At 33.0% G+C, this 25780-nt stretch overlaps 4 protein-coding genes, 1 long non-coding RNA gene and 1 pseudogene across 6 annotated transcripts in view; 3 read left to right on the top strand and 3 right to left on the bottom strand.

Moving 5' to 3' along the window:
- The first annotated feature begins 321 nt into the window (after positions 1-321).
- LOC145939152 (10 kDa heat shock protein, mitochondrial) lies at positions 322-1688 on the top strand. 2 transcript variants are annotated; one of them, XM_083043362.1, is made up of 3 exons: positions 322-481; positions 1108-1275; positions 1381-1688. In XM_083043362.1, exons 1-3 carry the CDS (start codon positions 479-481, stop codon positions 1522-1524), a joined length of 315 nt encoding a protein of 104 aa, XP_082899488.1. In that variant the 5' UTR covers positions 322-478; the 3' UTR covers positions 1525-1688. The 2 variants fall into 2 exon arrangements, with proteins under 2 accessions (XP_082899488.1, XP_082899487.1); XM_083043361.1 differs by lacking the exon at positions 322-481 and having other exon boundaries at positions 1099-1275.
- Positions 1689-1805: 117 nt separating this feature from the next.
- Positions 1806-4334, bottom strand: LOC145939151 (something about silencing protein 10-like). The gene is made up of 4 exons (XM_083043360.1): positions 4062-4334; positions 3174-3727; positions 2225-2895; positions 1806-2130 (listed from the first exon to the last, which is right to left on the bottom strand). Exons 1-4 carry the CDS (start codon positions 4076-4078, stop codon positions 2038-2040), a joined length of 1335 nt encoding a protein of 444 aa, XP_082899486.1. The 5' UTR covers positions 4079-4334; the 3' UTR covers positions 1806-2037.
- Positions 4335-4966: 632 nt separating this feature from the next.
- On the bottom strand, positions 4967-8767 carry LOC145938148 (sodium/hydrogen exchanger 9B1). Its single transcript, XM_083041558.1, has 8 exons — positions 8682-8767; positions 7926-8534; positions 7305-7480; positions 6770-6888; positions 6319-6480; positions 5686-5832; positions 5365-5466; positions 4967-5284 (listed from the first exon to the last, which is right to left on the bottom strand). The coding sequence occupies exons 1-8, from the start codon at positions 8765-8767 to the stop codon at positions 4967-4969; spliced, it is 1719 nt and encodes a 572-aa protein (XP_082897684.1).
- Positions 8768-10197: 1430 nt separating this feature from the next.
- On the top strand, positions 10198-18890 carry LOC145938769 (uncharacterized). The gene is made up of 4 exons (XR_014425728.1): positions 10198-10477; positions 10567-10687; positions 17589-17977; positions 18668-18890. It is a non-coding gene; the product is annotated as an uncharacterized LOC145938769 (long non-coding RNA).
- LOC145938122 (something about silencing protein 10-like) lies at positions 11498-12515 on the bottom strand (annotated as a pseudogene).
- Positions 18891-20218: 1328 nt separating the features above from the next.
- LOC145938765 (uncharacterized) overlaps positions 20219-25780 on the top strand; it is a 197174-nt gene continuing 191612 nt past the window's right edge. Inside the window, exon 1 of the mRNA XM_083042515.1 lies at positions 20219-20444. The gene's annotated coding sequence lies outside the window, so the exon portion shown is untranslated. The remainder of the gene's footprint in view (positions 20445-25780) is intronic.

The following is a 25780-nucleotide window of genomic DNA, read 5'->3' as shown; positions in this document are numbered from 1 at the left end:
TTTTTTCTGTTATCTCTCCATTGTAAATCATGACATGGCGAATTAGCGAATTATCGATGCAAAAAAAGAATCGACAGCTCGCTTTTGCATCGTTCAATATTTATCGATTATAAGACGATTTCTAGCGGCAACTTCAAGAGCGTGAATCGAGAAAGAATTATTAGAGTTAGAGAGATGAAATAAATAAATAGATTTCTCGTTCAAAGTCGAAAGATCAGATTGATCGGAGTAATTCTCGAAATTCTACGGCGAGCGTCGTAGATTACGTAATCATTTTCCTCCTGCAGCGATAAGACGAAGACGAGTGCGCCGATATACCGAGTGGCGCATCGTGAGACTCGCAGGAACCTTCGAGAAGATCCCACGGATTTTTCCTCCGAGTGCCGGCCGCAGTTTAGGTTACACAACGTGCTCGAAAGCGTGCGTTTATCGTTCAGCTTTGCCTATTACTCTCGTGACTGCCGAAGAAATCGCAATTATGGTGAGATTCTATATAAAAGAAACACGAGACACGATAGCGACAGATTTCGATTTTTTGGGGAAAAAATCGTTTTTTTGCGAAACGTCATTCTCCTTATAACCCCTTCTTAAATGTCCACGGCAAGATTTTCTACCTCGCCCTTTTTATTCTTAATTATTCCTAAAGTAACGAAATATTTCACGACATCATCGCTATCTTTTTTTGTCTGCGTTTATTGCTTTAAAGCGAATGGCATTTGTTTATGAATATGTCGAGATAGACGAATCGGTGCCTCGACTGCAATTAGTAATTTAATCTCTGAAAAAGGGAAGAAAGTAGCTAAATATGCAGAAATTTCAGGTATTTCACGAACTTAACGTATAGCGAGAAATTTTATTGGTCACTTGCATCATACTTCCATTTTTTTTCTTCATTATGTACTTTAGTCAAATTTGTACATTATTTCAAATTTCCAAAGATTTATAACAGAGAAGATGATTAATCAGACGTCAGTCATGAAAAGTATAGTTTAGTTATAATTTTGACGAGAGATTTTTATAACAGTTTAAATGAAACACACACACACACACACGCATTGAGAGACTGAAGGAAATATATATAATTACATATATGTATACATGTTTCAGGCCGCTGCTAATGCTGTGAAGAGACTTATTCCTCTTTTCGACAGAGTCCTCATACAAAGAGCCGAGGCTATAACTAAAACAAAAGGTGGCATTGTATTGCCGGAGAAAGCGCAAGCAAAAATCTTGCGAGGCACAGTTATCGCAACAGGACCTGGAGCAAAGAATGATGTATGTATATGTGAAAATCGTACATACTTTTATATCATTTAAAATATTTCTATCTACTATTCTAAACAGTATTTGCTAGTAATTGTGTATTTTTTCTTTTTTTAGAAAGGAGAGCATGTGCCTTTAAGCATTAAGATCGGAGATGTTGTATTACTTCCCGAATATGGCGGCACGAAAGTCGACCTCGAGGATAACAAAGAATATCATCTGTTCCGCGAATCGGATATATTAGCGAAAGTAGAAGTTTAAGTTATTCATTGATTTTATTACGTTCCCAGTTTTGTAAATGCTACATACCGTTTCGTAACTTTACGAACTAATTATTTACAGCAAGAAAGAGTATACATATTAAGTTTTGTAATATAACTTTGAAAGTTGTTTCATCTAATAAAAAACCTGTAGTTTTTAAAGAATGCTGCTGCTAAAACGTCATTGTGTTTCTCATTCTACATGTACATACAATTTTCTGATAAAATAAAGCATTTGTCTACTATATTACTGTCGTACTGTATTTAATATCATATATTAACTTTAAATAACTACAAGTATGTGTACTTTCCTTTTCTCCTTTTCTTTTAATCGAAAATTATCAAAAATTATTATATATATGCTATATACTTAATATACACCATTTAATACATTATTAATTGGGATATTGGGATCAATAATAATTTTTATACACGATTTTGCTTTCTTAATTCTCAAACGAGATTAATTACATTAATATCAAATTTCCATTGATATGTATGTGGAATTGTTAAATTATAATTTTAATTTAATGCCCTTTTTCACACCAGCTTTGATACCCGAGATCTCTCCTTCGTAACGTTTCAACTCCTTTCTCACTTCTCTTACCTGTAAAAAATAATATTTATCATATAAAATATCTTAAATTCTTATGTCAGTATAGTATAAATTTTTAATTCTTGTATTTTATATATATACGTACCGCGCCTTTTCTACGAATTATGGCTTTACGGTATTTATTTCTATGTTTCACTCGAGGATTGCGTAATTCCTTCTTCCGATATGGTGTAAGACCTCTATTCTTTGCCATTTCGTAAGTTATCGCTCTTTTTCCTTCCCCTTCGTTCGTAGGACCTACATTTATGGCGTTATCCTTTTCATCATCTACAGCTTTATCATCATAAGGCTTTCCTTCATCTAGATCTACTTCTTCCATACTATCTGATAGTAACTGTTCTTTGTTCATTTGTTCTGTTACTGTTTCTTTCTTATGTGCTGATTTTTTTATTAAACTTCTCTGTTTTGGAATGTCTTTATGAGTTTGTATTTTAGAACCATCTGATATACAATAAAGAGGTTTACCCTCCTTAACTGCATTAACTATCTCTGTCACTTGTTCCAACAAATTTCCTTGTTCCAATTGCAATTGATCGAGCAATTTATGATATTGTATTAAACGCTTTGTAACTGGATGCATTTTTATTGGCAAACCTTTGGCTTTCAGCATCAAGCAAAAAGAGATATTGATACAATAATTTAATAAAACGTGATATCTAGTTCTAATTAAAGCTACAGCGTCGCAATCAGGACATGTTCCATTTTCAACTAGTTTGAGGAAGGGTGCCAAAATATTTTTTGCTTCTGTCATGCAATCTGTAAAAGAAATAGTCATATATTAATATTCTCAAGATTTATATAACAACATATGCAAAAGAAATATATTTTTTCACTTAATAAATTTATAACATTAAAGATATATTAAGAGACATATCAAGAGATATTTCATTTGAAAGCTTTAAAGTGTCAAAGAGAAAAAAATTCTTATATAATCAATTAAAACATCTATATCATAAATGATAATTAAGTTGTTTAGTAATAAACTAATAGCAAAAAATATATCACAAATATCATTACACATATTACATGCATACCTTTAAAATTATTAACCATGAACATAAAAGATTCCTTATCAGATACTTGTTTACTATCTTTTTGATCACTTTTTCTATCAGTTATGATTTGTACAACTTCATTGATATTCACACTATCAAGATCTAAATATTGTTCCATTGATCTCAAATGGAGTTTTTTTCCTTCCTCTTCTTCCATATCAGCATTAATTAAATCCTTTTGAGGTGCTACTGCATAATCTGTATATTTGAAGTCCGATGAGTAGAAAGTTCTTGACTTATTGCCCCAAGCTCTGTCATCTGGCATATTATAATCTTCTTGCAATTCTTCAACGTCAGACTCCATCGAATCTTGCTGATCGTCTTCCTGCTCCTCCTCATCACTCTCATGTAATTTGTAAACTTCATCTTCACTATCAAAGTTTTCAGTGGTGCCTTGTTTCCGCACTTTCTCTAGCAGTTTTCTTTCAGTTTCCGTATATTCTTCCTCCGAATCTGTTACAGCATCCATGTCCATGTCCGCAATATCATTTTCCATATCACTGGCCTCTTCATTGTCAAGAGGCTTTCTTGTTCTAGCATGAGAGAAAATAAATTAACAAATACAAAACAGATGGTTTCACAACACAAAATAAATATTTTAATAGTGATTAGAAGTTAAAGCATTTACATAGTTTCTCACAAGATATAACTATAAATTATACTTTAAATTTAAAATGTTAACTTAATTACTTTTTTCGTCATTTAATTAATTAACTATTAGCAAATTTTGTCAGAGATGATCATTCGCAAATTATTTCATAATTAAAATCCAATAATTTTTCACAGAATTTACTTTTGTACGCTATTAGAATTTTCTTAAATCAGATATTTAATCTTTATAAATTTAATTTATTTACAAAGTGTTACCTTTTTTTGCGAACCATGTTGAGGGAGGAAAGAATAAATTTCAGAAAAATATAAACGTTCCCACGTGCCAAGTATCAAAACAACCTAACCTCAAAATACAAGGCTACGTTCAAAAATCTACCCGTCGAAGAGAATAGATTCTGATCGACCAATCACAAGTCGAGAATACTTTGTTCTGATTGGCCGATAATACCGGCCTAATAGCACGGTGTGCAATTGCAACGTGTGCAATTGTACTGTGCGCAAGTGAGCCTCTCCCCGTCCGACGTATTTTCGAACACGATCCCGAGGGGAGTAGAGAACCTCAAGGAGAGAGAAGCGACAACTGGTCACGTGACCAGCTATTCGTGATTGGCTGGCATAATATGTACTATTTGGACATATTATGCCAGCCAATCACGAATAGCTGGTCACGTGACCAATTGTCGCTTCTCTCTCCTTAAGGTTCTCTAGAGGGGAGTGAAGCAGCAACGCTGTGATTGGTTCGCCGCTTCGATCGTTTCGATATCTCGAGACTCTCGAGAATCGCAATATCGCGTTCGAAAATGTCGGGTAGTGGACGCGTCGCGTCGCGGATCTCGCGGTTCTCCCGATTATTGTGCATTCAAACCGGAATCTCGTGCGAAAAATAAGTGTCTCGCCAAGTGTCGGAATTTGATCGTAAAAGTATAAATCGATATTACATCTCGAGATCGTAATTTCGTGTCGACGATCCATTTCTACGCGCGCGAAATCGATCGACGCCATCTTCTCGCCGATTCCAACCAAGCAATCATCGTCGACAAGTATGTATACATTTTCTTGTTTTATAATTAATAATTGTATTACAAGAAATATGAAGGAACGAACGCGCCTAGTCAAAGTAGGAAATCGATATATACTTAAATAAATACACGCACTTAATGCTACACTGTCGATTCTATCGGCGAAAGTGTCTTATTATTATTGATGGCATTTATGATAGGTTTCTTCTTTCGTTTGCGCCTTATAACAGGTTGCAGAGCGACGATGCGCGAATAGCTCAATTCACGCTCCCTTTGCTGTTCCTCGATGCTGATCTTGTTCAGGAAAAAGGGGCCGCTGGTCATCATGCAGAGCGCGCCAAGCGGGGCCAGAAATACTATGGTAATTACGGATAATCTTACTATATCGAGGGCTAATTCGATTTTCGCTGAGTCGTCCTCCTTTCTAGCACGCTCGAATGCCATCGGTGCTAGCGCTGCCTAATTTGCATTGACGTTAAATTGATAATTTCACGTAAAGAATATTATTACGATGTAAAGATACTACGAAGAGATTTTACCTGTAAAGTTCCCTTTGGTACCCAAGCTATAGCGACGAATAATCGTTCTTTCCACGTGAAGGGCATTCTAAGAGTCGTTAGAAAGGCGATGGTCCCGCGTATCTAAATTTGGAAAAAATTGTGTAAAATTTACATCGACATATAAATCTGCATTTAGGACATATACATAACATTGATACGTCGCGGCAGAAAATTAATTTTGAAAATTTTATCGCAAGTAATGTAAAAAAAAAAAAAAAACACTTATATATTCAATTTTCTCTTTAATTGCTTTTTAAATTATTTTTCACTTTTTGATCTAAATGAAAAATGACGACTTACGGATATACCTATGAGTATACAGGCAAGATAGAGTCCAAATTTCGATGTAGCCCAGTTTCTAAAATCGATATCGGCACCGATTACTCCTCCTAAAATCGGTTGCACGATATGTCCCAAGAAATGAAACGCTTTATGAAAAGGCGTTGTCTGCAATGTAAAAAGAATTATGGAAATAAATTTTTTAAGATTTTTCTGAACCTCGTAGCAAAAAATGTATAAAAAAAGGTTAAAACTCATTTTCAAGAATATTTTAAAAATATTAAAATAATTGATTAAGTCCCTTTTTACTCAAAAAAAAAAATGTTTATTCTAACGTTAATGTAAATATTAATTTAACGTCTATTAAATATTTAATATTTCATTACTAAAATATTACTAAAATATTACTAAAATATTAATAAAATAAATATTTAATAAACGTTATTTGATATTTATATTACATTATTAACATGAAAATAAACGTTTTTTAATGAATAAAAAGGGACTTAACAATTATTTTAACATTTTAAAAATATCTCTGAAAATGAGTTTTAAACATTTTTTATATATTTTTTTGCTACTTGGGGATATGAACTAGGCGCGAATAAACAATGAGAAAATTTCCAATTTTTCGATTGATCATTTATTACTTACATCATACGAAACTGACAAGATTCGCCATCCGTGAATTGCTATAAACGATAGTATAATAGTAGCGAGATATCCTCCACCTGTAACCGCCAGTCTCGATGCTGCAGTAATGCACATCAAAGATGCGAGAGACAAACCGCCAATGCGATACCACAATGCGTATTTCTGATATACAAAAAAAAAAAAAAAAATAGGAGCACAATTAATATAAATTATGTAGTAAATTATATGATATAAGAATGATATAAGAATGATAAACTAGAATATTGTTTATTATAAAATTGCACGAAATTTTATTTCCTCGCGTACTCTCTTAGAAAGAACGATATTTTAATGAAACATCGTGAAAAGATGTTAATAAGTTGTTAATTCAGATTGTACGAACGTATTCTCGCGAATACGTGACTCGAATTTCGCGAATACTTGAATGCGAGGAAGTGAATAAAATACTTACGTGATTGCGATGAGGAAAAAAGGCCAGGGCAAAACCTAAGATAATTCCTATTATAAGTCCTAGAAGGAAATCTCGAATCCCACCAGGGATATAAGACCACCATTCTGTTCTTCTGTCATCTAGAAAGATGTATAACTTGTTTTACGAAAAGCTTTCTTTGTATGTTTATATTTTTTTATGCAGAGTTTACCGTCAGTTTACGGTGCTAAACATTATTGTATTCTTTTAATATGTTATGGAAGTTAAAAATATTTAAATTATATATTTAATTTATATATATTTCGGATATAAATGGTAGTTTTCGAACGCGGCGAATTATTTATCTTTAGAACCACGATTTAAATATATAAATTAAAATGCGTATCATCAATTTCTTATGTTCTTATCGCGATATTTTTTTTTCAATTTTCTCTCGTTCGAAAAATTTGTTTAAAATGCAAAATCTTTCGTGTCCAAAGAATTAAAATATTTGGCAAATTAATCAATGTATTTTATATGACGCTTTAGGGGATTTTCTTAACGATTTTTATTATACCATTGCTAAAAACGAAAGAGAAGCAGATGGAAAATAGAGACGCAATGTGGATGACGTCGATAGATGCTGCCGTGCATAATAAGCTGGTGAATCCTTTATCTTCTCCGTAACCTTGTTCAGCTAGGGTGAGCATGCAGTTGACCAATACAACGGGAGATATGCTGGCCACGATTGTCCTTGAAGGGCAACTTATTACTGCGCAAATCTTTCTTTATATTTTTGCGGTAAGATAACAATCTCATAATCGTTAGTCCAGCTTATTGCATTTTAAGAAATTATAAAATTATATCAAATCGAAAAATAGGATATTTTTTAACACTGTGAAAAAATTTTTATTTGAACAAATAAATAAATAATGCTTTTTCGTTAAAAATATTTATTTTTAATAATAAGATTATAAAATATTTTAAAAGATATTAAAACAAAAGAACAACTCTTATAATTTCTCAAATCTTTTGGTGTATGTATATTAATTTTTAGTAATTTTTTTATGAACTATTCTTTGTCAAGATGCCTCGAATGAAATATTTTGGACTAGCGATTATTCTCAGTTAATATAATTCTGCGAAGCGATATATAAGACGAGAAATTCTGTGTACGACGATATAAAAATTCGCCCACCCTGTCATAAAAGACCAATTCCACGGATATTCGAGAAGATATCTGCACGAGACGGTGATCGTCAGCATCTCTACGGTACACGGTACAAGTGCGAGGATCATCACGAACACAGGATGCGCCCTCAGCGCAGTCGTCGTCAGCTGCAGGCCGGCACGTACCATGACGAAGGTCAGGCAGAAGGTCCTGATCTTGGAGGTCGTGCGCGGCCCGAGTTCGTCGTGTATATTATAGACGTCGGTGTTGCGCAATATTATACCGGCTAGGAGCATGCCGAAGATGGGCGGTAGATGCAGCCGAGGAATATAGGAGAGGGTCCAGCCGAGCACGTAGGAGAAAAGAATGAGAAACAAGAGGCCGAAGACGCTGCCGCCTGGTAACATCACGTCGCCCAGCAAAAAGTATAGAACGGCCCAGGCCAGCAGGGTCATGCCGGTCATAGTCCCGAACCGGAAGAGATCTGCCCATGTCAGTTGCAGATCGAAGCACGCGGATATCACATCGGTCACGAGGGTCTCTCGTAATATCGGGTGGCAAAAAGTCGCGCGATTGCAGCAAGTATTGTCATCTTCTTCTTCATCTTCATCCCTCTCCTCCGCTATCTGGATCGATCTGTAATTGCAAGAGACACGAATTCTGTTGAATTCTTCGCGCAGCAATATAATATAATACACATATGTGTTGTTTAACTCGATAAAAAATGTACTCGGAGCGTTTGTGATGGGTAAAATTGAGATCTTATCGCTATAATTCACTTACTTTCCTCGCATCTGTTCATTAATCTCAGATGCTTGCGCGTCTGCGGAAGTGGATGCGATCGGTTTATCCTCAGGAATAGGTTGCATATGATAGTGTCCGTTTTATCTCTTTGCACCGATATTGTGTTCATTAAACTGATCTTGAGATTTGCAATTCTTCTGATATATATATTAGGTTTTATTGCACGAAAATCATTGCAGCATCTATAAGTCTATATCATTGTCACAGTTTCGACTGACATATGAATTTGACATTTAAATGTATATATATAATATTCTACATGATACACATGAATTTCGATATACTTTAACTAATTTCACGATATGTCTAAAGAGATACATTCAATCTACTGTGTGTGTTTAATTTCAAAAAATTTTGTCATTTATCATATATTAAAATAAATAATAAATTATTAAAATTACCTTACTAAAATTTTTATTGTTAAAATAAATACATCGTAAGAATAATTTTTTTTTACGTTCGGATAAAAAGATTAATTTTATCTGCATTTTATCCTATATTATATGTATATTGAAATTTTGCTAAAATTATATTTTATTGATTGTTGCAGGATGGTATCGCGTTACCGGAAAATGTTTTAAGTTGTCTCCTCGAATTAATTTATGTACATATATAATATGTGCACTTTTGTTAATAGAATGATTTTTGGAAGCAATCCCCTCTGTTATTAATAACTTGTTGTACTTGATTATAAAGGATATAGTGATAAATAAGTAAGATAAATGAATTGATAATAAAAATGAATAAATATAATTAATTGGAGTCTTACGAATCAGAATAATTAAATATTTCAAATACATATTTCTCGTTCAGAAATTATCAATTAGAAGAAGGTTTTTTCTTACTGCAATAATAAAGTTTACTTATAATTATTTTTCTTTTACTTTTTTCAGATATTTGTTTTTGTTTACATTTTGACTCTCTTTCTAAAAAACTTCTTTTTTTATATCTCGCATTTGATATTATTTTAGAAGGAATGCATGCGCATATATACATATATAGTATATAATTAGCATGATCTTTTCAACCTCTATATTAGTAATAATTATTCTTTATCAGTATTCACGATATACTTATTTTTATCTCGCACTCGAATTATTTCTCTAATTATTCTTTATCAGTATTCACGATATACTTATTTTTACTCGCACTCGAATTATTTCTCTAATTATTCCTAATTAGTAACAAAACATTTATTCATGATATCATATCGCTGTCTTTTTCATCGCTTATCGCTTTGAAGCATATTATATATTTTTATTTATGAACCTGTCGAGATAAACAAATCGCGCCTCGATTGTAATTATATTTTTATGTAATAATTTAATCTCTAAAAAAAAAGTAACTAAATATAATATGCATGAATTTCACGAATTTGCTATATAGCGAAAAACTTTATTAAGTTGCATCATCGCGTTCTTTAATCAAGTTTTTACACTGTTTCAAATGTCGAAAGATTTATAACGAAGAAAATGATTAATCCAGATGTCAGTCATGAAAAGTATAGTTTATAGTATTATAAATCTCTACGCGAGAGATTTTTATAATATAGTTAAGATTAAACACTGAAGTTGAAGAAAATATACATAATTGCATATATGTATACCTGTTTCAGGCTGCTAATCTGTGAAGAGGCTCCCTCTTTCTGAAAAAGTCCTCGTACAAAAGACTGAAGCTATAATCAAAGTGAGAGATGGCATTGTATTGCCGGAGAAAATGCAAAGTTCTGCAAGACACAGTTGTCGTGATAAGACTAAGCGAAAAATGATGTATACGTAAGAAATATTTTACACATTTATCTTTTACATCACTTAAATATTTCTGTCTACTCTATACAGTGTTTGCTAATTGTATTTTTTATTAGAAAAGAGAGTACGTGCCTTGAAGATGCCATTAAGATTGGAGATGTCCTGAATACGACACAAGGGTCAAACTTGAGGTTAACAGATAGAGTACCAGAGAGAATCTTTTCCAACAACAAAAATGTAAGTTTTACTTTTTTAATACTTGCATTGATTTAGAAATATTAGGAAGTATTTATGTTTATTTAATCTTTATTTTTTAAAATATTTTTTTGATTGTGAAATTTATGTTAAATTATCCTTTTTGTTTTATTAACGATATGTTAAAATATATTACATTTATTTGTTGAATTATATCGAATTGAGCACTTTCTAATATTTTTTCTCTAAAAGTATCTAAGAAAAATAATCTGCAATTAAGATTCAAAATTATTATCACACTTTTGTAAAAGTGCGCAATAATTTTGATAATAATTTTGCATCTTAATTATCAAAATTTGCAGCTAATTTTTCATAGTTTACTTGGTTTATTTTCGAAATCTAATCGAAAATGTACAATTGATAGGACACCAACTATTTGAATCATTACCAATAAATGTATTTTCCTTTTGCTATTCGGAAATTACCGAAAAGTATTATTTACATGTTTGTATTAATACATTATTGATTGGGATCTCTCACTGCTAATTTTAAACAGAATTTTACTTTCTTAAAAAGTATATATTCAAACAAGATTAATTTATAATTTAATTTAATAAAAAATTAATTTAATTCATTTCTGTTGATACTATACATAAAATTAGAATGTTTAAAATTTTTGTTATCATTATTTTATAACTTAATGCTTTTTTTCACATCAACATTTATATCTCTGATTTTTTTTCTTCGTAATATGTCAATTCCTTTTTTACTTCTTTTTATTTTTGTAAAAAACACCAGCTTTGATACCCAAAATCTCTTCTTCGTAACGTTTCAACTCCTTTCTCACTTCTCTTACCTGTAAAAAATAATATTTATCATATAAAATATCTTAAATTCTTATGTCAGTATAGTAATAAATTTTTAAATCTAGTATTTTATATAACGCACCGCACCTGCGAATTATGGCTTTATGGTATTTATTTCTATGTTTCACACAAAGATTGCATAATTCCTTTTTCCGCGTGTAAGATCTCTATTCTTTGTTATTTGGTTATCGTTCTCTTTTTTTTCCTCTTCATTCGTAAAATCTACGTTTACAGCATTATCCTTTTCTTTATTTATAGCTTTGACTTTCCTTTAACTAAATCATCTTCTATACTATCATTGATAACAACTGTTCTTATCTTCTATTTCTTTCTGATGTGCTAATTTTTTTATTTAAACGGTTTCATTTTGGAATCTCTCGTCTTTATAAATTTGTATTTGAGCATCATCTGATATACAATAAAGAGGTTTACCCTCTTTAACCATATTAACTTTCCTTGCTCCGATTGTAATTGATCGAGCAATTTATGATATTGTATTAAACGCTTTGTAACTGGATGCAGTTTTATTGGCTTGTTTTTCAGCATCAAGCAAAAAGAAACTGATACAATAATTTAATAAAACATGATATTTAATTTTAATTAAAGCTCGCAATCAGAACATGTTCCATTTTTAATCGGTTTGAGAAAGGATACTAAAACATCTTTTGCTTCTGTCATGCAATCTGCAAGAGAAATCATTATACATTAAATACCATAAGTATTCTCAACATTGTTTTTAATATTTCTATAATTGAAATAACATATGCAAAAAAAAAAATATTTTTTCACATATACTTATAACACTAAAGATATGTTACATTTTAAAGTTTTGCTCAAAAAGTGTCAAAAAGAAAAAAATTCTTATATAATCAATTAAAATACTATATCATAAATGATAATAATTAATATTTAGTAATAAACTAAATAATAGCAAAAAATAGAACGTAAATATCATCATTAATGTTTATTGATGTTTTATGCATACCTTTAAAGTTCGTGACCATGAATATAAATGATCATCAGACATTTGTTTATCATCTTTTTGATGAATGTTCTTTTTATGGTTTACATGATTTCACTGATGTTTATCATCATTACCAAAATTTTCAGTAGTGCGTTGTTTCCATACTATCTCTAACAGTTTTCTCTCGGTTTCCATATATTTTTTCAAATTATCACAACATTCAAGTCCACGTCATCTTCCATATCATTGACATTTTCATTGACGAGAAGCTTTCTTGTTATAGTATGAGAGAAAATAAATTAACAAATATAAAACAGCTTGTTTTACAACACAAAATTAATATTTTAACAGTAATTATAAATTAAAGCATTTGCATAAGAATTTTCAAAGTATAAATAGGTAGAAATTGCTCTCCTAATTCAAAAAGTAATCTTTAATTACTTTTCTATTTGTCGCTTAATTAATTAGCTATTAGCAAATCTTGTCAAAAGAGAAGATTATTAGCAAATACTTCATAATTAAAATTTAATATCTCACAGAGTTTACTTTTGTACACTATTGAAATTTTCTTAAATCAGATTTTTAATCTTTATAGATTTAATTTATTTAAATTACTTTTTTTTTTTTTTTTTTTTGCGAAATCATATTTTAGCGAGGGAAGAATAAATTTCAGAAAAATATAAATGTTTCACGTGCCAAGTATCAACAAATAATATAACCTCAAAATACGCAAGGTTACGTTCGAAAATCTACCCATCGGATAAAATAGAGTTTGATCGACCAAGAATACTCTGTTCTGATTGGTCGATGAAAAGTTACTCTACGCCTGACGTATTTTCGAACACGACCCCGGGAGGGAGCGGAGGGAGCAGCAACGCTGTGATTGGTCCGCCGCTTCGACCGTTTTGATACTTCGAGAATCGCAATATCGCGTTTGAAAATGTCGGGTAGTGGACGCGTCGCGTCTCGGGTCTCGCGGTTTTCGCCATTATTGTGTACTTAAAACGAAATCTCGTGCGAAAAATAAGTGTCTCGCCAAGTGTCGGACTTCCGTCGTATCGGCATTGCTCTCGAGATCGTAATTTCCACGTCGACGGTCCATTTGCACGAAATCGATTGAAAAGATTCTTGCATACTTGACCTTGACGCCATCTCCTCGTCGAGCCGAATTGCAACCGATCGACAAGTGATGGCATCGTCGTTGCCAAGTATGTATCTATTTCCTTGTTTTATAACTAATTGTGTCTATTATATATTGTCTCTCTGATACTTGTGTACCAATTAATGAGTAAGTAAATATCGAATTTTCTGAATTCGTCGTTTTGTGCATCGAGTACTCTTAAAAAAAAAAAAAAAAAAAAAAATGATTTTGGTACTGTAGTATCGTTCTTCGCGAAATTTCGCGAAAGATTATTCATCATCGAGATGGCCGCGCACGCGTGGTAAAGTTTCCAATTTCGTGGAATGAATTTCGTCAATTATTCTATCCGTTCAAGTCACGTTTTATGAACCGCGAAATATTATTATCGAGTTGCGCGAAGTCGCGGTCGAAATACACAGTTTCTGCTCTATCGCGGTGCAGTCATCCCGGTGGGGGGGGGGGGGGGAGCCACAGTCCGTCATCGCCGCGTCTCCCTTATCACGGCGCCACGCGCCTCGCTCGATTCTATTTACGAACAATAAGCACAATGCTCCTATCACGTCGCCCGTGTAGCAACGCTCTGCCCCAGTTTCACTTTGCCAATATAATGATCGCCACCAAGGCACACAAGCGAACAACCTGCGCGTACTCTCGCCGCGCTTTAAATGCAGAAGCACACTCTGCCCCGTGTATAATACAACGTCGTCGTCTCGTCCTTCACACTCTGATGCATTTGTTTACGTCGACGACGATGCCTCACTAGGCGCAGCCTACGTAAGACGTTCGAGTCATTTCCGCATCGCGATGATATCGCCGTGTTTATATTCTTGGGAAATATAGCAAGGATGATACTCGTGAATCTAGGTGAATGTCTTGATAAATTCCCATACGATAATCATGCGGTAGAGAGAGAAAGAGAAAAAGAAGATAATTAGTTTGAAACAATATTGTGATTAGCTCATATATATATGTATATATTTATATATAGAAAATATTATATTATATATTTATTTTATTAAATATATTACATAATATATTATTAAATATGATATATTTATAATTTTTTAGATAATATTACAGTTTTATTTTATTAATTCTATAGATCCATTAATATTATAATATTTATTATATTATATATTCATAATTGAAACATTTATATTATATATTTAGAATTTCTTTCTCTCTCTCTTTCTCTGAGTGTTGCTTTTTATTTCAAATAAATATTTTTAATATATGTATATATTTATATATAGAAAATATATTATATATTTATTTTATTAAATATTTTATTTATTTTATTACATAATATATTATTAAATATTATATATTTATAATTTTTTAGATAATATTACAGTTTTATTTTATTAATTCTATAGAGCCATTAATATTATAATATTTATTATATTATATATTCATAACTGAAACATTTATATTATATATTTAGAATTTCTTTCTTTCTCTCTCTCTCTCTCTCTCTCTCTCTCTCTCTCTCTCTCTCTCTCTCTCTCTCTCTTTTCTTTCTCTGAGTGTTGCTTTTTATTTCAAATAAAAATTTTTAATATTATAATATTATATTAATATTAATATTAATCACGTCTTTTCTCGGAACAATTTTTTCGCAAGAAATAAAAGAGCGATCGCGCCTAGTCCAAGTAGGGGAAATCGATATATTTAAATTTTAAATAAATAAATACATCCGTACTTAACGCTACTATGTCGATTCTATCGGCGGAAGTGTTTTAATGGTATTGTTGGCAGGTTTCGTCTTTTGTTTGAGCGTTCTAACAGGTTGCAGAGCAACGATGCGCGAATAGCTCAATTCACGCTCCCTTTCGTGTTCTTCGATACTGATCTTGTTTAAGAAAAAGGAGCCATTAGTCATCATGCAAATCGCCAAGCGGGGTCAGAAATACTATGATAATTACGGATATCCTTATCACATCGAAGGCTAATTAGATTTTCGTTGGGTTATCCTCCTTTCTTTCACGCTCGAATATTATCGGTGCTAACGTTGCAAATTTTCATTGACATTCGTCAAATTGATAATTAAAAAAAAAATATTAAATGTGTAAATGTATCACGAAAAAATGAAAAGACAATTCTTTTTTTATCTGCAAAGTTCCTTTCCGTACCCAAGTTTTAGCGACGAATAATCGTTATTTTATCGTAAAGGATATTTTAAGAGTTGTTAAAAAAGGGATGGTACTGCGCAAATTTGGAAAAAAATCATATAAAATTTATGTCGACATATATATCTGCACTTACACATACACGTAATGCGGTAAAAGATATTGATAGTAAAAGATATGGTAAATGATATTGATGTCGCGCGGGAGAAAATTATTTCCGAAAATTTATAAAATTTTAAATAATGTTAAAAAAATACAAATTTATATATTTAATATTTATACATATATTTAATAATTTATTCAAATTTCACTTTATTTGCCTTTTTTAATTATTTCTCATTTCTTGATTTAAATGATGACTTATTTATCTATGAAAATCGAAGTGAAATCCGCAATAAAGAGAATGATAGAAATAAATTTTTTAAGATTTATAGAATAAAATATCTCAGGATCTTATCAGGATCTTAAGATCCGTGAACTGCTATAAACAATAATATAATGAAATATCCTCTACCTGTAACCGCCAGTCTCGATGCTGCTGCAATTTACATCAAAGATGCGAGAGCCAAACCGCCGATGCGATACTATATTACGTGTTTTTACAACAAAAAGATAGGAGTACAATTAATATAAATTATGTAATAAATAATATTGTTTATCATAAAATTGCACAAAACTAATGAGCTCCTGCTCTCGTTTCCTCTCGAATTTTATTATCCCGCATACTCTGCCGGTCAGAGCGATATTTTAATAAAACATCGCGAAAAGGCGTTAATATATAAGTCTGCCCTTGTTAGTTCAGATTACACGAACGTACTCTCGCGATACGTGACTCGAATTTCGCGGGCATTTAAACGCGTGGAAATGAATAAAGTACCTACGTGATTGCGATGAGAGAAAAAGGCCATGGCAAAGCCCAAGATAATTCCCACTATAAGTCCTAAAAGGAAATCTTTTGAATCCCGCGGGGGATATAGGACCACTATTCTGTCCTTCTGTTATCTAAAAAGATGTATAGCTCGTTTTATACGGAAAGCTTTTGTTGTGCGTTTAGATTTTTTTTATACAGTTTGCAGTGCTAAGCGTCAAATCGTTAATGTACTCTTTTAGTTATAGAAGTTGTGAAATATTTTTAAATCATTCATTCATATACATATCGGATAGTTCTGGTACGAGGCAAAAAAACTTTGAGCATTGTGCTTGTTAAAATTGTTCTTATCGCTAATTCATTTATTTCCTTCGCATATGTACATTATTTTTAGATACTCGCGTATCTGCAGAAGTAGATGTGATCGGTTTACCTTCAGGAATAAATATGACACAATAGCATCTGCTTTATCTTTTTGCTGATATTTTTATCATAAACTGTTCTTGAGATATTTAATCCTTTTTGGTTTCTATTATACGAAAATAAGTGTTTATTATTGTCATAATTTCGATTAAGATGTAATTGGATTTGATATTTAAAACAATGCGCAATATTCTACATGGTGTTAGTTATACACATAATTACACATGTGAATTTCAGATACATTTTAATCAATTTCGCAATACATCCAGATAGGTACATTCAATCTACTGTTTATATTAAAAAAGAAATTATATTTTATTATTTCAATTAATTTATATATTATTTGATATATATTTAATTTATATATTATTTAAATTAATATTTAAAAACAATTTTGTCATTTATCACATATTAAAATAAATACATCGTAAAAATAATAGTTTTTTTATTTTTTTACGCTCGGATAAAAAGATTAATTTTATCTGTATTCGCTATATTATAATATGTATATTGAAATTTTTTGCTAAAATTACATTTCATTGATTGTTGCAGGACGGCATTGCGGGAAGTGTTTTAAGTTGTCTCCTCGACTTAATTCTCGAGGGAAACCTCCATTACCGTGCGTGAGAAGGCAATCTCATCTCTAAATGCAAATAGAAGCTATTACCGACGATGTACTCGCTCTTAATTTATTCCATAATCGGGACGTTTTCGTGAAATATTCGCGTTCTCCTTTGCGGAGCATCCTTTCGTCGGGGTGACGAGGTCATAGATACATATACTTCGCGAGATAAAAGTGAGCGGAACATGATAGACACACAGACGGAGCCTGGACGAGAAAGCGAGAAGAGGAGAAAACGAGAAGAAGAGAAACTTTAAAGAAGCACCCGACTGTTAGGCGGATGATTTCAAAGGATTCTGCGGATATTGAATAATTCCAGGTACGCGTCGTCTTATGAAATATTTCTCAGTTGAATATACATACCTTTAAGTCCGACCGGTTCGGCCGCGATATCCCGCGTTTCGTCGCGAAGCAGTTACGATGAATAATCGCGGGGAGGATCATTTCGCTCGAGACGATGACTCTTCTATCTCTCGTATTACGAGAGTTTAATTTGTCTCGTCGATATGACGACTTTATTACGCGAGACGAAACACGTACGTCTATATTTCTCTTCGAAGATTCACGATTAATGTGTAATGGAAGAGGAATAACTTTAAATTGCACAGCAATTTCTCACAGCTGCCAGTAACGGCAAATTGTCGCGAAAATCCCAAAGAGCGTGAAATATCGTGTACCTCGGAGAAAGTATCCCTCGTGGAAGAGCGAATTTTAGTTTTCAGAATCGAGTTACTTTTAATATAGGTCGCGTTCATAATCATAACGCGAACTTTTAAAGCCTTCGAAATTCGCCGCATTAGTAGAGGATGACGATTGAATGGCTCAAGAGCGAATCATGCTCTTCAGCCGAGAGTAAAAATTAGCAAACGAGGCCTGAAACATGTGTGTGAAGATCATAAATAATTGAGAGGCTTCATTTTCAAAAATAATAATTTCTAGCTAATTTCTGGCTTTATTTTCAATAATAATAAGATTATTCTAATATATGTATATATTTTATTTGTTACAGGTAGCATTACGATACACAGTGCGATTCATGCGTTGTGTCGGGAGTGTCGTGTAGTTTCGCGCGTCGGGAATGCCGTGTAAAGTTTCGCGTGTCGGGAGTGCCGTGTAAAAGTGTCGGGCGATCGTAATTATTCGTGTTTTCGCGAGTGTCGTGAGTGCTACGAAGGACTAAGAGAGGAGGAGGAGGCCCGGGGAGGCATCAGGCGACAACGGGACAACTGTGAGGTAAAATAAAAATATTTTTTTCTAAACTGTATTGTTTATAAAATATTCGATCGTTTCCAGACTTCCAAAACACCCTATATATATATATATATATATATATATATGTATTATATATATACACATAATTATTATGTATATACATAATTTGATTATTTTGTTTTCAGATCAATGTGCTGTGTACTACAACTCTGCTATTGCACGCATCGGTGAGTCAGAAATTGCTTATTTTATATTTCTATAGCAGTAATAGGGGTGTATGAAGCGTCTCATTTCGTGGAAACTCAAATAATTACGAGTTTTGGCTTTATTTTTAATAGTTCTAGAGTTCTTGATAGTTTAAACAAATAGTTTTGGGGCGATTAAACCAAAAAAAAGCCTAAGGACAAACTGATATGCTAACTTCACGCAGCATAGTTTGTCCTTAGGCATTTTCTTTGGTTTAATCGCCAGAACTATTTGTTTAAACTATCAAGAATTTTAATGAAAATAAAATCAGAATTTTCAACTATTTATGATCTTCCACGAAATGATATGTTAGCTTCACACACACGCCTGATATTGTCAGTTTTTTTTTTTCGATATCAACTTGCGACATGTGATGTTTAGTTGTTCTCTTTCGCCCACTTTCACTTCTGAATTATGCGTAGGGTATTGGACATTCGCTATTAATTTTATTGAATGGCTCTTTTTTCACAAATTAATATTTTTTAAAATTATTTATTTTCTTTGTCCAATTAGAAATTGCACATTTTTTGAAAATTGTATTAAACGTCACGATTGTTTAACATTTAATTTCGTTAATCGATATTTATAATAAAATTAATTATTTCTAGAATTAACTTATACAAAATAAAATTTTGTTGCTTTCTGATATATTGTGAAAAAATTTCTGACTCTTTTATTATTGATAAAACTTTTGTTTCCTGTTATTTTCATCAAAAACATAACCCATTGATTCAAATTTCAAATTGATCAAAATTTTATTATGAGCGATACGAGTGACGAGCAGTGAGAAAAAGCTTGGCTATTTCAAGAATTCATAAAAAAACATCAAATTTTTATCGACGATCCGTAAAGTTTAACCATTTGTTCAAGTAACTCTGTGCGCGCGTCAATAGCGTCGCCTATCCTCCTCGCAACTTCCACCCCGACTCCCCTTTTGCACTCATCTCGCCGGTCGTTTCGCCGGTCCTACGCGCGCATTCTCTCAACCCCTCTTGCCCCATTTACCCTCTCCAGTGCCCGTGGTTCACTTCTATTCGATGCTTCCACCCCCGCGAGAATATATTCAGTTCACGAGCGATGCTCGCCGTGATCGTGCCGAAATTCTTGTTGATGTCTGTTTAGTATTATTCTTAATAATAGACGATCGCGATAAAAAAGGAAAAATTAGAAAAAAATCTTGCCGATTTTATTGGTAAATTTCATTTATATTCGCGTGTGAAACCAGGTACATTTACACAAATAAGTCGCCTCTGGGATTCTCGTGTGCATTTTGTGATCGATTTGGTGCTATAAATCAGACTGCTCTATATTTCGAATTTGCATGCAAGGTGAGTGTTTTTCTTCCCCTTGTGAAATAATTTCAGAAAAATATTATCCAATTATAGATGAACAATAAGTCATTATATGTATTATATGGCTATTATATCAATCAGTGTGAAAATGATCTATTTTACAATATTTAAATCTTTAATACAAAATATATTCTACGAATTTTAAATCCCTATTTTTCAAATAAAATCGCTTCAAAATGGTAAAATATTATAATAGTTTAGAATCAGGATAATTGATATAGAAGGACAGAAAAAGAGATAAATAGTTAGCATATATCTTCTTAAATTATCTTGTAAACAATTTTATGCAAAAAATACTGCAATCTGTAAAACGAACGTTGAGCTTGTTAGCGATACAACAACAACATTGGTTCAGTAAATAAAAAGACAACGCAGCAAAGCTCTACGGCATAAATACAATTATAATCGCAGTTGTTGCGGGAATAAGCAAATGTCAGCCTCTCCACTTTATGCGGTTAATTTGCCATAATTTCAAACAAAAACGCGCATTTATATTTTCTCGTTTTAGGAACGGTAGTATCGTGTAGTGTCGTTTATTATTATGTGACTCGTCGCACGAACATCATATTTAATACGTGATTTACGTAAGCTGCGTGACGGCAAAACTGTTAGAGAAAATAAACTATGCATGTGCTCGGGAAAGAGTGACATCAGCTGTCGCGTGAAGTTTCGGCGTGTGTCTTCAAGACACACATTTTCGCCGAAGAGCAAAGATGTCGTCCATCCGATAAAACTCACAGGATACGCGATGCTTAATAAGAGTACAAAGTGTACATTATCACACATACACACACATACAAATATATTTGATGTCAACTTTCGCAACGCTCGTTTTATTATTATGGCGATGTCATTGGATATTTGAATTAGAAATATTTGAATCTAGAAAATACTAGTGTGTCTTGATAAAAAAAGCTACAAAAAGATGATATTAATGCGCTATATCACAAATAATAACAATGGCGACTCGTCGCGATAGCATTAATTATCGTGACAGCATTAATCGAATCGCTGAAGACGGAAGAAGTAAATAAATGGAACTATCGCGAATCTCGTAATTAGCTCGTATGTAATTCGCGAGTTTCGGATTGGGATGCGCGCGAGGTAGTTCCGCGATAGGGTCTTTGACCTTAGCGGCGAGAGGGTGAGAGGAGGCACTTAAATCAGCGGTATTGGATTTGTGTCTGGACTGGGAAAATGGCACTCTTGGAAAATGAATATCTATTTTGGTTGTTGAAGAGCGATGCAGTCAGTCGTACCCCGGTGGGGTAGTCCACTGTCACAAGTGGATTTAAGGTTATTGAACTTGTTCATTGATCCCTCTCGATGCACCGGCACACGTTCATCCACCATCGGCGCTACCGCCGTCAGACTCTCCTCCGGTTTCTTCTCTTTGTACCTGCGATGCTTTCGCGATGATTTTCGATGCGTGCGTAAAAATGTCGAATTAATCCGTGTGCATCCGCGGGATGTCATCCGCGCTTTTCCGTCACCTTTTTGATCGTCGCACGTGAGTGTGACAAGAGTGAGCGATTTGAAGGAAAATAATTCATATTTTGTGTTAGATAAATTTTAATAAATAATTATAATGATTGCAGGACTAATTCTTTCAATTAAATAATTATTTAAGTCAGTTTTTACATTATAATAAATATAATTTAATATTTGATTTTATTTGTTATAAGGTTTTTTCAATATCAAAATATGATATAATGAAACTAATTAAGATTTCATTGCGGGAGTTAGAATTTGAGGATTTTTGTTAAAATTGTCAACAAAATTTGGACAGACACATACTTATATATGACTTAAACAAATAATTAAAATTATAAAACTGATAAAAATATAAAATTATAAAATTATAAATAAAACTCGTAAACAATTATTTAATCAAAGTAATTAATCATGCAATTATTAAATATTAATTACAAGTTTGTCTAATAAAATAAAAATTATTTTCCTTTGCTCACTTATCACTTTGTACGTCACTGCGATTATGCAACGACTAGCATATATGTCTTCTCGATCTAATTTCTAGATCGTGCTTCGTGTGCCGGAGGAATATCTGTATGTTCGTGTCGACTGAATGATTAACGCGGACATCCTGATATTGGATTGACGATATTATATTCAGCCGAGCGTGATGCGAACGTTTTATTTCTGCCAGTTTCGATCGTTGTTTAGTTTAATCTCGGGTTTAATTCGACAACACCCTTCTCGGGGCAACGACCGTTACGATGGCGAATGTTCCGCATTTCCGTGAAGATCCGCGAAGGATATATCGCGTCTACTATAACGATTTATATAACGTTCTAGAGTGTCACGTATTATTTATATCGCACAATGTCGATCACAGGAGACTTTACGGCGATGTGAAATATTTATTGAGAAACGAAAGTCCGAGACGCGTCTTATACGTTCGACGATGGCAACGAGAAATACTTTTCCCTCTTTTATTTTCACGAGAAACTATCTTTCGATATCTCGTGGATCTGTGGACCACCGCTGACAGTTTCGCCGTAGTTGTAAAGCGCGCGGTGGAAATTTTTATCGAGTTACGCGAGGCAAGCGATACGATTTTTCGCGAATAACACCAAGATATACTCACTAAATGATGCATATGCGAGCACGAAAACGGTGTACAATTTTGTCCGCGTGCGCTTTTCCCGAGCACGTTCCTGTCATCTGCACACGATGCGATGTGTTTCCATACTTTTCAAACGGTGGGGTGACTCGCGCGGAAAACACGGACACGTGGTTTTAGTTTATGCGCTCGTACAACAGGGAATGTGTCTAATCCCGCGAGCTAGAATGTGTTATCAAAAAATTATCCCATTACTTAAGAACAAAATTCAAAGCTAAATGTATCTTTATCGCATTTCTTTCTTTCTTTCTTCGAAGAAAGAAAGATAAATCACGGAGATAATGATTTCGTTGTAGCAGCATCATCTTCGCGGATGATCAGGAGCAAGTGGTTTTTTTTATCCTGCATTAAAGCTCTTGCATTGTTGTGCGAATCGCGTGCATCGGCTTTTCCTGTTAAGCGGAGAAATCATATCGCGTTGCGGATGGAACGCCGAAATTGTTTAAAAAGAAATGAAGATAGGAAAGGTGCTTTTTTTGGACGACTCTTTCTTCCCTCCTCTGCGTTGCTCTCACCCGAAAATTGAATTTGCGAAGAGACAGTGACGGGTATTCTATATACAGAACCCCGCTAATGGCCACGTTTGCCCGATATTCGCGCGCCTCGCGGCACTTGACTTGACACGGAAAGGTAAAGTGTTCTTATATCGGGAATCTTGTTCCCCGGTGCTCGACCCTCACTGTGCATCCCTATGCATCCTTTTCATGTCACGACGACGACGATACACTTGACACACTGCAGCGGGCCTCTCAAAAATTCAAAGACCGCGCGCTCTTCACGATTCTCCGTCTGAATTCTGCACCGAGAACGCTATTTTTTTCCTCGTCGCCGGCGGCGCTTTAAATTTTTTCTCGGGGTCTCGACCTCGGCTAATCGCGCAAGAGTCAAACGAACGCTCGAACATTCTGCACAGAGGTATACTGTAACTTTTTGACGCATGCGGTATAATTACAACGCAAGCGTTACAGAACTTATAATTGTGTAAAAAAATGCATTACTGTTATAACGCGTATATTAAAAAGTTATGGAAAGCGGTTAGTTTTGCTAGACATTCGAACTTTGAGGGGGCAAATAAAAATGTATATTTATAATTATGATTTTTTTATTCTTTAAAAAAAGTAGATAATTTTCTAAACATTTTGGATTTAATAAACATTCAACTTTTGTCGAATCAAAATGTAGTCGAATATATGAGAAAGAAAAAAATTATTTGGATAAAAATTATTTAGAATATAATTATTTAGAATAATTCAGTGTCGAGAAAAGGAAAATAAAAATAAGTAGTATTACCATATGATTTCGCGACTATATTTGTTCCTTCGAGTGATTTTAAAATAATTAAATTCAGGACCGTTTTTAAGCGATCTGATGCTTTTTAAAGGAATTATAAATAAATAAATTATATGAATTATATCAAAGAGCGTGAAGAAACGTTGTTTTCTTCGTATGGTTTTCAAGAACCGCTGGAACCATCGATTATTCTCTTGAAAATTTCTGAAAGATTAAGACATCAGTCGATATTCTAGATTATCGCGTTTAAATATAGGTCAATCTGAGGAGACAACGTTCGCCGAGCAAAAGATGATTTAATTTGTCTCGGAACGAGGGATATTCGCGAAATAGATAGTTACGGGATGACTTTGAGCTTTAAAAAGGTGAATGGGGACATGTATACAGTAATTTAAACACAAAGATTTAACATCATTAATATCTCAATTGATAAGAAAAGTATTTAATTAATCAATATATATTAAAATTAGATAAAATAAAAATTATTTATAAATACAAATTTACAGATAAAACAGGAAATATTTTATAGTAATTAGGATTATTAAATATTTGTATGTGTACAGGGTGTATCAGACCACCCGTCCACCCTTTTTATTTCGGAAATGGCTCAAAATTATGAAAAATTGCGAAATACGTGTTTGATTATTTCGAGGGACTACTCTTTTAAGAGGGTTTCGATAGTTGTTCCCCTAAGAAGGTACCCCATGGGGACCCCAACTCAAAAATTTTAAATGGAATCACCCATATTGTAGTATATCGTTTGAAAGGGCATAAATAAAGAAAATTTTTGGCGCAAACCGGAGGTTGATACGTTGACCTGTTCAGAAGTTATTTAGGATCAAAGTTTAACAAAAGCCAATTTCAAAAAACCATTACTACCATTTGAAAAATTCTAAAAAAACGTTTAAGGTGTAAAAGTGTTTGTCTTTTTAAGTCCTTTCCATAAAAAATTCAGATTGATCTTAAAGTTTTTTTTTCAATTTGAGAAAAAAATTCAAGCAAGACGTGAATTTAATAAGTTGCTTGAATTTCTTTTTTGAACTGAAAATAACATCAAGGTCAAATTTGAATTTTTTATGGAAAGAACTCAAAAAGATGAACACTTTCACACTTCAAACGTTTTTTTTTTAGAATTTTTCAAATGGTAGTTATGATTTTTTGAAATTGGCCTTTTTCGAACTTTGATTCTAAATAACTTCTGAACGGGTCAACGTATCAACCTCCGGTTTGCGCCAAAAATTTTCTTTTTTTATGCCCTTTTAAACGATATACTACAATATGGGTGGTTCCATTAAAAATTTTTGAGTTGGGATTTCCCTGGGGCACTCTCTTGGGGGGGCAACCATTGAAACCCCCTTAAAAGACTAGTCTCTTGAAA

Source organism: Prenolepis imparis, unplaced genomic scaffold (genome assembly GCF_030444845.1).
Source record: "Prenolepis imparis isolate NDT839.2.m4 unplaced genomic scaffold, iyPreImpa1.0 SCAF_7, whole genome shotgun sequence".
Classification (NCBI taxonomy): Eukaryota; Metazoa; Arthropoda; class Insecta; order Hymenoptera; family Formicidae; genus Prenolepis; species Prenolepis imparis.
Note: the sequence above shows the minus strand (reverse complement) of the source record. Positions and strands in the feature narration are given on the sequence as shown.

Coding starts and splice junctions, on each gene's coding strand:
- LOC145939152 (XM_083043361.1), top strand. CDS start 1,099: ATGTTTCAGGCCGCTGCTAATGCTGTGAAGAGACTTATTCCTCTTTTC. Junction 1,276..1,380: donor GACCTGGAGCAAAGAATGAT/GTATGTATATGT, acceptor TTCTTTTTTTAG/AAAGGAGAGCATGTGCCTTT.
- LOC145939151 (XM_083043360.1), bottom strand. Junction 2,896..3,173: donor CATGGTTAATAATTTTAAAG/GTATGCATGTAA, acceptor TTTCTTTTACAG/ATTGCATGACAGAAGCAAAA. Junction 2,131..2,224: donor TAATTCGTAGAAAAGGCGCG/GTACGTATATAT, acceptor TATTTTTTACAG/GTAAGAGAAGTGAGAAAGGA.
- LOC145938148 (XM_083041558.1), bottom strand. CDS start 8,767: ATGCAACCTATTCCTGAGGATAAACCGATCGCATCCACTTCCGCAGAC. Junction 8,535..8,681: donor AATGAACAGATGCGAGGAAA/GTAAGTGAATTA, acceptor TTGCAATTACAG/ATCGATCCAGATAGCGGAGG. Junction 6,481..6,769: donor TTTTTCCTCATCGCAATCAC/GTAAGTATTTTA, acceptor TTTGTATATCAG/AAATACGCATTGTGGTATCG.